The sequence below is a fragment of the Asterias amurensis genome, chromosome 14 (genome assembly GCF_032118995.1).
Source record: "Asterias amurensis chromosome 14, ASM3211899v1".
NCBI classification, from domain to species: Eukaryota; Metazoa; Echinodermata; class Asteroidea; order Forcipulatida; family Asteriidae; genus Asterias; species Asterias amurensis.
This window is the reverse complement of record NC_092661.1, coordinates 19836955-19850634: the sequence shown is the minus strand read 5'-3', so window position 1 is coordinate 19850634 and position 13680 is coordinate 19836955. Positions and strand designations below refer to the sequence as shown.

The 13680-nt window shown below is 38.1% G+C and overlaps 1 protein-coding gene across 3 annotated transcripts in view; it reads right to left on the bottom strand.

The window, feature by feature from the left end:
• LOC139947510 (uncharacterized) overlaps nt 1–13680 on the bottom strand; it is a 28490-nt gene that overhangs the window by 4377 nt on the left and 10433 nt on the right. For 2 of the 3 annotated variants that reach the window (XM_071945437.1, XM_071945438.1), the window contains exon 8: nt 11117–12670. The exons of the other annotated variant lie outside the window; for it this stretch is intronic. In XM_071945437.1, coding sequence (XP_071801538.1) covers nt 12449–12670 — 222 coding nt within the window. In that variant the 3' untranslated portion in view covers nt 11117–12448. Of the gene's footprint in view, nt 1–11116; nt 12671–13680 lie in introns of those variants that run through there. 3 annotated transcript variants of the gene reach the window in all.

Genomic DNA, 13680 nt, shown 5'->3' with positions numbered 1-13680 from the left:
TTCTTTTTGACATCATGAATTAGCCGCAAGTATACTGCAGAGATGGGATTTGCATTTTGGATAACAAATCTCAACAAAACTAGACACACAAAAAAGAATACATGTACATGTATCTGATTACCAAACCTTGTTTTTTATAACAAGGTAAACAAGCTCCATTACATTGACAGGTGCCTTCATCCATTGTTATCTATTAACAACAACTAACAAGTTACATCACACCAAAGGAAATTAATTATTGATATTTGTCGATTATTTTAAAAAACATAATGAAATGTCAAGGCAGTTTTCACCTTGCTTCCAAATGCCATCAAACTACACTTGCATCTTTGCCAATGCCTCCAACACATATAACTTGCCAATAGATTCCAAGTGCTGTAACATTTACGTGATAATTGTCTTTTAAAACAAATACATTATACTTACCTGCAGCATAGCTCTGCATTAAGAACACAAACTAGAGTAATATCTTGAGAACTATCTTGAGCTCATCTCCTGTACTGTCGATGCTGATTACTTTACAAACATAGCAACGTTCTATTGTAAAGAAACTGGGGTTATCAAAATAATTTCCTCATCATTAGTTTCCCCACTCCTTCTCAAGGTAGACCATCTATTCGGGCGAGTATGGAATCCCAGATAACCTAACCCCTTCTCCCCCCTTGGACAATCACTGAAATGCCATTGTGAAAAAACTACTTTTATGAAAACCAGCTGAACTATTTTTATTGTAAATTCGTTGTGCACAAAAACATTCAGTCTAAATATTTTGCATGCGAGATGAAACCATTCCCAGAAAACTTGTCAATATTTGGGCACTTGAATATTTTTTTTATTGTCAAATGGAGATTTTGTTGGGGTGATTTGTAACACCAAAAATGTGCCAAACATGAAAAGAGTATTTTTATTTCTCAGAAATTGTTGACGGTTTGCACTTATCAACCACCCTGCATAGGATTTGAACTGCCTCTAGCTACCGGGCAACCTCGGTAGTCAAGAAACTGCTTTAGACTTGCAAGGGTCGTGGGTTTGAATCCCACCTGAGTAATGCCCGTGACATTTTTTTACAGGACTCGGGAAAGTACTGAGTATACAGTGCTAACACACATCGGCGTATAACCAAAATAAATATTCATTATCCCCGATGCAAATTGAACATCTATTATAAACCACCTAGCAGTCATGTGTTTATTTTAGTAAAACTTGGAAGTTTAGGAAAGTCTCAAGTATTGACTGGTGCCTTTCTTTAAATCCAAGACATTTAAGTTAATTTAATGACTGCGCTACACACTAGGAAGATCTTAGCCATTTAGAATGGTGGATCCTTTTGTCGAAATTCAGTTGGCTTAAAAAAAATTTTTTTAACTTACGGAAAACATGAAGGAAAAAAAAATCGGCACCCCCCCCCCCATGAAAAAAACCCCCAACAACTTTGAACGAGCACTTTCACAAAATGAAATAGAAGACCACTCAGCATTCCCATAGCATCCCCTTCTGGAAAAAGATTTAGAAAGAAGAAGTGTGTAGTGGGTACAACTTGCTCGATCACATTTGACAATAGCCATTTTCCAGATGCGTGGTCAACTTACTTAACAAGATGCTTGATATTGAACAAAATAATTCTTTCCCCCAGTCCTTGGAAATTGCATCCCCTTGTTCTGTCCAGAGCTTGAACGATACGAGTTGACCCCTTGTTAAGCATCGAGCCAAGAATTTGGGTTGTAAAATGCATACAGGTGGCTACGAGTAAATCAGTGTTCGCCAACTTTAATTGGGGGGGGGGGGCTGGGGCTTGTCGAGCATGAAGACTTTACAGGCATGGGTCTTGGGCCCACTTAAGGACCCAGAAAAATATATGTTATCATGGTGATGAACTTTGAGGTGATTCCTAATTGCCACTTCCTTCTAACTTCTTTGAGTAATGAGCAACGAAATTTGCATTCAAACTCTGAAATAACTGAACTGGAAAACAAAAAGAGGGAGAAAAAAACGTGGCAGAAGGACTTCAAACCTTGGTGGCACTTTTTAAACCTGGTGATCGCCAAAGAAAGCTTGGATGTGCCCTTTTTATTACATGTTAGAGAACACTGAGTAATGATAATATAATCCAGTGAATGTTGCTCATTGTCATGCAACCCCCCCCCCCCCCCGCCATCATTTAAAAGGTTTACAATTCATGATTCAAAGTTGCTTCCGAGAACACAAGGATTGCAAATATTTAGACCCTGTCAGATCCCCCCCCCCCCTTAAATAATCAAGACTTGATCTCTAATGACTAGAGACTCAACCTTGATACTTGACTCCAAGGACAACACCAACAGTATGACACAAAGTTTATCCAGGGTGAGGCAAGGGTTCAAGGAAGGGGGACAAGGAAGGGATGGATGAAAAGGGGGAGGGGATATTTCACATGTCTTCTGTACTGGACTAGACTCAGGTTCTGGTAGCAAAGTCATTGGGGTGCAGGTTTGAATGAATCCTGGTTATGACAGTCATGTCCAACAGCAAAAATAATGCTTCGCTATTATTTGCTCCTTCACCCAAGGATAAAATGGGTACCTGTGTGAGCAGAGACAGTCCTTGTTGCACATGCTGCACTTCCATATGGAGATAATATGGTTCAAGGACTGAACAAACTGGGGTAGTATTGTCCAAAGTAATGATTATAATCTCATAATTATAATGGCGTTATATTCAATTGTGAAGGTCCCTTATTATGAATATTATGTCGTCTACAGCAGGGAGGGACATGCAACATACTAAGACTGTATCCCTTCACACCCCCCCCAGTAATGTTTTGTTTAAAATAACATGCAGTGAAAAAGAAGAACCTCACAAAACCTTTAGACATGTAAGATATAACTTGAGCGGAGTTCATCGTTTAAAATGACATTGACACACTTTTGGAAGGAACAGGCAGTAAATGTAGAATTTTTTCTAAATTTAAGCCCAGAATGGCAACTTGTGTTTCGCATAAGCTCCATTCTGCTCTGCTGCATGGTCAATCCATACTTAGCCATTTGAGATCTACAACAATGCCCTTTTTTACATCTTGGTTTTGTTTTGCCAATTTTATGGGAAAGACTTATGATGTAAATTAATCAGATTTCCAATTTAGAGCAACAAAAAAAGTTGCTTGCGCTTACCAACAACGACGCAAAACATTGACCAAACGTTTCGCCCCCCCCCCCCCAAAGTGAATCAGCACTGCAAATTCTTAACTCCACCTATGAATTAGTCAATCACTGGTGTTCAATGGTTTAGTCACGTCCCACCAGGCCTGATACTTCAGGGAGGCAACAAAAGTCATTCTTTGCCTTGGTGCCCTTGAAATGTTCCCGTACAAATTTACAATTCCCTTATAGGTTGCCCTTTGGTTTACAAGGAGAAAATGCCTTGGTGCCTTTGCCCTCTCAAAAAACGAAGCATACAGGCCTGTTCCACCTTCCCACTTCTTAAACAATTTTTACATGGTCACTAATCCGCCCTCCCCAATCCCATTCTGATAGAGATTTTAAACCATTTGGGTTTATGGTTCAAACTCATTCTCAGTAATGTTGTCACTTCCAAGGTATAAAGCTGTAGATAAAAGAATTCACAAGGTTAGAAAAAGTTGTTTACATGCATCGATATCAATAATATGATCAACTAAATTAGACAGGCTTTATCCTAATAAGCTTCTTTCCATCATAATCATCATTTAGCGGTCGCAACCAAGATTCCATTAACAACGTCGTGCCAGAGGTGTTTATCCTGTGTTTTCACACTATATTTTTTAATTCATGATGTCACTTTTCAAGCAAATGTTTGGTAAAATACTCAAAAGTTTACCATCTTTCAAGATGTTTGTATGTATTCTTATCATTTAAGAAACATTCAAATAGTAGACCCATTGCATAGACCACCATTGGTGATTTGAAACAATAAAAACTACTCCTGTGGGTAAGGGCCACACATCTCGCAGAAAAAGAAACGCCTTCCTTGGACCTCAGTGAGGGCGCTGTTTAAGATTTTCATGTCATATGCACAGGGTCCATTCTTTGCTTCACTCTTTCAGTATATCCTTAAAACGTTGATCAAATACAAAAGCTTCCTGATAACTCATTGGGTGCAGTGTTCATTTGGGCAATGTCTGCACTGACTCACAAGCTATTTCCTTAGGGTCAAATATGATTATGTCTTTGACTCGATTTACACATTAGCTTTATTAAATATCAAGATAAGGCACCTTATTCAACAGTTGAGAAATTAAATGCCTGACAGAGTGATGTTTCTTGTTTTCAAAATGCTACATATTTTATGCAGTGGAAAAGGCACAACTTCAGAATAACAAAATTATTATATCAGTATTGTATACGTCTTTTGCTTCCGCAGTCATATACAAAGATGAGTTCTCATACAGTTTATAACAGTCCCTAGCGTCTCAAGTCCCACGTCTAAAGTACTAAAGGACAGTACTAACGGACTAAAGGAGTTAAGTACAAAGCACAGGACTTTGCGTGATATAACTCAATGCAGTCGCGCACTGCATTTAGCTAACACATGGTGCAACAAATGCATTTCTGTTTGTGTTTTGTTGGAAGTCAAAGCTTAGGGACACAAACATGTTTAAAAATAACAAAGTCCTCAAAGATTTCTTTTAAACATGGCAGGCAAAGAGGCTGAGGAAATTATTAACACAGCCTGGGAAAATGTCAAAAAGATACTTGTCATATTATTACAAAGTAGTATTTTTAAGACCTGAAAGATACAAGTTACAACAGTAAAAGTATGGTCTGCTAGGTCTAGGTGCTATCCTTGTACACATCACCTTACCACTGCAGAACATGAACAGTGGACGTTTATTATACAGAATACCTTCCTTATGCTTGGGTTATTCCATGCGTCTCTTTTAGTTTATTGATCGCACTCTGGTAGATAGATCAATCCTGGGTTCTCGCTGAAGCTCATTGCAACACTTGTATAGAATCTGCCACCTGTAGTTACACCTGTTATGATCACCTGTAAGCTTTGGGAGTAATTGCATAGTTTGGCTAGGTGAAGAATTACAAGGGGGAAACTTAGACGGTACAGTCAGAAACAGTCATAATAGCATTACGCAACCCTCTCAGTACCCATATCAGGTTTTAAACAACGCAAAACTCATGGAATTAAGGTGAGGCCAAGTCTTATTCTAGTCAAGTCTGGTGCCTTTCATACCAATAACTGTTGTTTAAGGATACCAATGGCGAGTGTCTGGAATCCAACAGCAGTTACAAGTACATTATAATGTAAATATGCAAATTAACCAGGTAATTATTCAAGGCAAAGAGTTGAATGATGAAATACAAAGACAGTCAGAATCTATAAAGTCATAAGTTCAGCAGACACCAACCATAACAGCATTTTCACGATTGTTGGGCAAACTTGTTTATTTCTTTTCTGATTAAGCCATTATTTGTGATCTATCTCCAATCACTGTGTCTAGTTTTATGTGTTTGGATTCATGTAAATTGAGCTTATTTCCAAAGAACATTAAGTATTTTAACAAGTACTTATCAAAACACATTCTTCCCATAATAAATTAAAAGTTGGTTTACAAAATGTATGCCATGAAGTTGTTCATGTTTTTTTTTACCTCTCTGCAAATTAAAATGGAATTTCAAAGGCGCATGTATTCAGGGGAAGAAAACAGCATTTGGAAGATGCACGTGTTAAACACTTCGAGAAATGTTTTACGTCAGGCCTTTAAAGCTGTCGGAAGGGAGTCAAAATAGAAGAGCACCAGTTTAATTTGTAGGGCAGTTAAGAATCAATCTTCTTTTGAATTAATACCAAGACCAGAACATGTACCCACAAAAAATTACTAAAAAAATTTGCACATGGAAAGGGGGCTCAATAAGTCTTTGTGCCCCTTTCTGCCAAAATCTTGTCAATTGTTTTAAAATGCTGATGAATTTGTTATCCTGTGCGGGTTCCAAATAATCAACCCTGCTGGATGGGCAACCATCATTAAAGATGGTTTTAAATAAATGGGGAAAAACATTGGTCCTATTTTTAAAAGGCACAGATAACCGAGTACAAAACGTGTCCACAAATAATCACCAACTTTAACAATACTTACATCAAACCATTTAACAGTGCGCAATTTTAAGCCGATTGTATTAACTGCAACTTTTGATTTCCTTTTCCTGGACCAGCGTCTTCATCCATGGCATCAGTCTTAGATCAGTAAATTCTCGATACATCACATGGTGAAGTATGTCTTATTGTCATAATTCAAAATGGGATCTGGTTCACTGACATCAACAGTATGGGTAGGATGCCATATTAGGGAAGTACGATCATAGAAACTTTAGCATGACATGATGAAAGGCCCTACGTCTGTCGAATCACATCAGCTGAAGCCAAAACATCGGGCCACATGGTCATCCAAACAATACTTTGATGAGTTTTTTAACTCTCAGTTGGTTATCTTGTGGATGATCTTGTGTCCTCTTGATGTTGTCTTATCACTTACAGGGTCCAACTTGAAGAAACTTCTTTGTAACACACGAAAGACACCCCCACCCCACCCATTGACAATAACCCTTCTCATTTTTATATTTTTTGGGGGAGGGCTGGACGTAGGACAATATTTTTCCTATGTCCGCTTTTTCATCTCAAGATGTACAAGCAGAAAAATAATAATTCCCAGAGTTACTGTTCAAATCTGGTACTTTTGGGGGGAGGGTACGTCTTTACTATTTTAGATACTTTTGGAGATGCCCCACTTTTAGGTACTTAGTGATGGTAATCAACCCTACTTTGAAAAAGAGTGCTACTGAAAAAGAAACATTGTTTTTGTTTCATTTGCTCAATGAAATTCATAGATGTCAACTTCATTGCTTTTTGTTCCTATTTGTTCAAACTCTCAAATAATGGCACTGTTATTGTTCGGCTTCTTGTCACAAGTGTTCTGCAAGAAGGTTTTTTGATGTTTCTGGTACTGGTATAAATTTGAATACCCCTTTAAGTTCTAGTTTGAAAAGGTAACCATTCACAGTTGGTGAAATATGTTGCATAGATCTTTTCAAAACTAAAACATGGATTTGGCTTCAGCCAAATAAATTTGATCGAAGGAAAACAATTTGTTAACAGAAGTCCATCACTTTCTGTGGTTATTCAACATAAGGCATCTCTTTGAATGTGAGGATGCAGCTGAACGGTAGTTTTGTGTGAAACTCGGCATGACTTGCTTGACGATCAGAAATAATGTTAGGAGTCCCCATTTAACATGAATAGAAAACACTGACCAGCCCATCTGGCCAATCAAGACATTCTACTGTAACCTGTTATCTTTGGCTAAGAGTGCTGTGGAAAACTTGTGTCCAAGCAGCAAGGTTGCAGTTTGGACCCAAGTTTGTCTTTGCTGCTAACAAACATGTATTATACATGTATCAATAATGTATTGTTAGTGAAATGAATCCAACAAATCCAAGGGTCGTGGATTCGAATCCCACCCGAGTAACATGCCATGCCTGTGATATTTTTTCACAGGAAAGTACTGAGTATACAGTGCTCGGTGTATGGGTAAAAAAAATTTTTTTTAAATAAAATCCATACTTGTACAATCTTCAGGACAACACAGTTGATTTATTTAAAAAAAAAACATTTTTATCACAAATTTCAGCCTGTGGATTTTGTTCACAGGACTCGGGAGAGTACCAAGTACACAGTGCTATAACACATCACTGTGAGAGTAAAAGAGAAATATTATTGATTACATATCGTGAGAGTTAAAGATAAATATTATTGATAACATATCCAATATCGGGCCTGGAATTTCATCTCTAAAAGGGCAAGGCAATTTTCATTCTGCAAAGGGCACTTCCATTATAAAATCTTAAAGTCACTGGGAAACTTTTGAAGGGGCACAAAGGCCAAAACTAGGAGCAACGCAGGACATGGCCTTTGTGGCCTGCGTGTAATTCCAAGCCTGCAACATTGAGCCCTCATTGTTCTGTTGAAATGTGAAATAATTACTCTTTCGGGCTGCATTTGGCATTCAAGTTCGAGCAAGGAATCATGTAACTATTTCTTGATCTCTATTTAGAATTTAAGTTGGATCAAGATTAAAAGTCTTCCTCAAAATATGAGAAAAACTAACCTGTAAAATAAATTTAAAAATCCAATAGGCCATCTGCAAAAGCGCTACCTTAAAAACATACTGCAATGTATCTTGGGAAGAAACATAGTACAGTTAACAAATAAAACAAGCTGCCAAGATGGATGCTATGCTGTAATTGTTTTGTTTGTTAAAGCTGTGCAACGCATTGCTTCAAAATGACTGCGCACTATGATGGTTGCCTGTGTTGCTTGTACTCAGATTTCACCTGTAATCCTATGTGCACTAATCATGCACACATGTATTGGATGGGACACTCGACCCATATCACATCCACTGGATGAAAGCAAGCTCAATAATCAATCTTACAGGTAACAGGCCTAAACTCAGCAAAGCTTCCTTTTGTCGAAATACAACTTTAACAATCCCACTTCAACAATCTCACCAGTAAGCCTGGGCGACTAGTGCGACTATTCACGACAACATCATTCACTTATTAGAAACACAATCAGACATCAGTGAGACAATCCTTTGAACCGTACAAATTTTAGTATATTGCACCAGCGGCAGGCAATATGCAACAACGCATCCTGGGAATTAAAAATTAGTTCTTACTATTTGAAGTGGTGACTATTTGAGCTGTGTGTTTCTGTAGTCGCCCAGGCTTACTCGCAAGGTCATCTTCTAAGTTTAGCATACCTAATCATTAAGGAATACATGGGATGAGTTTGGTGATCCTCATCCCTGTGAAACGTTGCATGTGTTTCTCATCTTGTTGTTGATTACATGTATAACTATCAACCCAAAAACACGTTCAGCTACAAAAACTTAAGGCAGTTCAGAATATCTGTATACGATTAGTCGTCAGTGTTGTAGCCACGGTGGGCGGTGCTGGGCAAGGCCTGCCCAGAACTAACAAATTTGGCCCAGCACTCTGAGCAAAATACTCTCTGCTGCCCAGCACAGATTTCCCCCAGATTGCACTTCAGTAATGATGGCCCCATATCTAAACGTGAATAATTATGTTGAACCACTAGCCCTTGATGGACTAAATTAGAGCCCACTACTAAAATTGGTCTAGCTACAACACTGGTAGTCGCCCGCCCCCCCCCCCCCAAAAAAAAGAAATCTTCAAGTGTTGTCATTATTTGCAGCGTCTTAAACAGCGAGAAAAAAACTTGACAGTGCCTGGGTCAATTAGTCAGATGGCACGCATGCAGGCCAGAAAAGATAAACGCATAGCTTTCACACAGCTACCAAATTCAGACAGTGTGTCTCAGATGTACAACAAATCATGATTAACGATGAAGTCCGGTTTGGCTAAATAAGGGAATCAATGTGTGGTGAAGAGGTTTTCAACTAGTGGTTTAATCCCAACGAGGCCTGGTTCTTGATAATTTTACTGAGACGAAGTCGAGGTAAATTATCAAGAACCAGGCCTCGGCAGGTTAAAACCACTAGTTGAAAACTGATTCAACACACTTTGATTCCCATTCATAAATACCTTTCCAGTCAAAAACATCAACATTTTTTGGTCAAAAAGTAAAATAAATGCAAAAATTACAATTGTTCAATGATTTCTTTCAACACAACACCCCTCCAGCTATGAAATGGTAAAGCCCTCCGCCCACCTCGGGTAAACAACTCCTTATAAAGGAATGCTGTGCGCGTCACGCGTATCGCATGATGTGGCACAACTAATTCAGCCGTTGCTCTCGACAAATAGAAATGAAGAAACGGTCTTATAAGAACAGGTGCAAGCTCGCGTGTCACGCCCATGTTTCAACACTTTTTACTGGTCATAAACAAAGGTTTATACACACCCACGTGACGCGCTCTCCACCAATAGGAATAGCGAAACTGTCTGAGGTATTTATGAATGAGTATTGTTGGAATGGTTAAGTCTGGTTTGGCTAAATGAGTATTAATGGAATGGTTAAACAGTTAATGAATTACAAAAAAAGGCAGCACAACCTGTTTGTGGTTGAATGCCATTTTTTCCCGCTGTCATGATTGGTCCCCCAGCAGTTTGCTTCGTAATTTTACCATTTCTACAATTTTACAACTTGTGTGCCATCTCAGAGTGGTTTAAAAGCGCATCAGACTTGGTTCTAGTGGTACGTGTAGAGTTAGAATCTCATCCTGTGGCCACAGGCCTGGAATTTCATCTTTGAAATGGCAACGCCATGCAACAAGCACTTCAATCGGAAAATCTTGAAGTCAATGGAACACTTTCGAAGGGGCACCGAAGCCAAGATCAGGGGTAGCAGAGGCCATTGCCTCCTTGGCCTGCATGTAATTCCAGGCCTGTGGCCAGCCATGATGCTTGTGTCCCTTAAAAGGTACACTTAACCTTAAATTGCTGCTCTTAACCTAGGTGTATCAATAAGAACCTGCAAGGGCTGAGGCGTTGTTTTGTTAGATTATCTCTCATAAAAAACAACAGTTTGCATGCTTCAGAAAAGTCTGAGGAAGGTTAAACTTTGCCTCAAGTTTACCAAGTATTACTACTGCAATCTAAATGGAGCATTGATCAGTGATTAATTCTGAGGTCACAATGGGGCTAGGTTTCCCCAATCATTAAATAAAAGCAGGCCTGGCCGATGAATAGAAAGTATAAACTTTCAATTGATGAGATAAAATTCAGAAACGTTTTGGGTTCATTCTGTAACTTAACGTTGGCCATTTCAGGAGATATTCCGGCACTTGTAATAACATCCAGCATTCAACTAGGTTTTATGCCAAGAGTATTCTCCCTCGCCTACACATCAGATTTAAGATAGAGTTGGTCGAAACAGACAATGTTTATGCAATTTTTAAGGTTATTATTATTAGCCTAATTATTATCACTACCAACAATAAGTGCGACACTTGTCATTACTTATTCATTTCATCGGAAACGTTCAAAGTAATCTAATGTTTTTTTGTATGAAGACAAACATTTCATCAATTGTTAGAATTGGAGTAAACAGAAAAGAAAGTTGCTACACAACATGGAGCATTAAGGAATAAAACAAACATGGTCACTGATTTGGTTGAACTGACATCAAAACTGTGAACTACAAGTATTTATTCTAACATTAAATGTAAAAGATACAGTGGTAAGAGTCTGCAATCTGGGACTTGTTAAAAACAATTTCTTTCAAGTGTAAACGGCAAATCAAAATGAATCCATCCATTAAACCCCTAACAAATAAACCTTCCCGCAATAAACAATACATCATCCCAGTTTGTGTTCCCCCCCCTAACTTTTAAAATATATATATATATATTGAAGAAAAACAACAACAAAGGATCCGTCCACTAAACCCCTCACAAGACGTAAACTTCCCACAATAAACACACTATCCCCATTGTGTTGTCTCCCCCCAAAATTACAAAAATAAAAATATAACCCCAAAACAAAGGAACCACTTCATAAGTTTTTCTTCTAATCTAAAAGACAAGTCCACGATATTTTCTTTAAAAAACCCAAACACCCACCCCTCCTATTGTTCCCTAAATTTAACTAACCCAAGATTTAATTTGTACACCCGGTTCATCTGTCAATAACCTCTCATGTGTGGACCCAACCAAGTAACATGTCTCCTCCCAAGTTATTCTCCTCCCACCCAACCCCCCCCCCCAGCTTTATAGACAAGTCACAACTAACTACGTGTTTAACCCCACCAAACAAAAGCCATACAAGAGCATTTTCATGACACAATCATCCTATCTACAACTCTGCACTTAAACAACTTTTTAAAACTTGTGTCTGATAGTCTTATTTTTGTTCTTTTTAAATGATTTTTATGTTATGTTTTTAATAGGTTCTTCTTACAATTTTGAAGCAATTAACAGCGCAGTGATCAAGTGCTGTGAATAATAAATCAAAACTAATAACTCGTTCAATTTTACAATTTGAACTGAAACTATACTGAGAGCTCAATAGACTTGAAAAATATTTAAAAAACTGTAAACTTATATAAAAACAATTTTTCAACAATGGTCTTATTCTCTTGCAGACAACATGGACTACAATACAATGTTTTTGTCGCATTATTCTTTTTCTTCTAAAACAAGTTCACGAGAAGCTTTTTAGTGTACAGTGACATCAATCGAAAACAAATTTAAGCTAAAATTTTGTTAAAACTTTTGGAGTTGAACACAAAATAGTTAGGATTGATTATGACAAGAACTAAACTAACGTCATGAACACTAACATTTATACATGTACATGTATATGGGTCTCCAATGGTGATTCCCAAGTATTTACAACCATGCATCTTAATCATTAAGTGGTTTACAACAACATAATATCACTTACTCACCACTGATTTATCAGATTTCACATGACTTTATAAAAAATATCGGAATCAAAGCTTAGTAGTGGCGAGCACGCTTAGGCATGTAATCATCACGTCTCTCACGTCGGTCCATATCACGAGGTGGAGGCCTGGTACGGATCTCATCTAATGGGCGCGGCCCTCCAGCTGATGCCCCTCCATAAGACCCACCACTCTGCTGGGGACCTCCCATTCCTCCTGGGCCTCCCTGGCCACGCCCTCCCATTGCCGGTGGTGCTTGTTCAAAGCGGGATTGGCGCTGGGGTATAGTACATGTCCAGTTAACAATAAACATTGTTTAGATTTCATACAATGTTTATAAGTTTTTTAATAAAAGCATCAGGGGTTTGTGATATATGGACAGGTTGAGAATCCAATCAGGACGAAGAATGTTTCCATGGTTACGATGACATCGATGATAAAGTTGGTATCCATCATGCAAGGAGAAGTCACATTACCCAATGGGAGAGGAGAGATATAGGACATGGTCACGTTAGTAATAGTTCAGTGGCTATGATTCTTAGCGCAGCGCTGTGACTTCAAACACAAGCTATTCTGAAATAAACCCACTTGAACAGTGTTCAAACAGCGTTTACATTGGCCGTTGGCATATTGTAACAATGAAAAGGATTCAAAATTCTCAATGATCTGTTTTGTTAACTGATAGTGGAGGTACTGATTAGTTGCTTTTGTCATCTTAATATTTGTGTGGAATTGTGTCTTGAAGCCAAGTATGGCATACCCCCCCCCCCCCAAAAAAAAAAAAAAAATAATAATAAAAAAATAATAATATAAAAAAATCTATTGTTGGTATGTGGGTGTGAACATTTGAGATTGAGGTTACAAATCATCAAGGATCATATACTGAAAAGTATGGACTTGACTTGGACAATCACTGTTGGCGTCGTTCCCTCATTCTGTATATTTCCCAAGCTGGATATCTGTTTACCTAAAATAAGGCTACTCTTAGCTCTAATACATAACTTGAAGATTACATCACTGTTTCATTGCTTCCTCTTTATCTCGCTGTTGTTGCGCGTTGGGGGGGGGGTGTTTGATGAGAATTTTGAATCCTAATGTTACTTTTGTTAAAAATAGTCAACTTCATATTTCATATTGTATTGTCTCAATTCAAGGAAGAATGTCACTTCATGTTTTCAGGTAAACATAACTCAAGCATTTACGAAAATAAAATGAGAGTTAATCAAGTTTACACTTGAAATTGGCAAGCATAAAACTAATCTGGATTTCAAATAAGGAAAAAGGCAC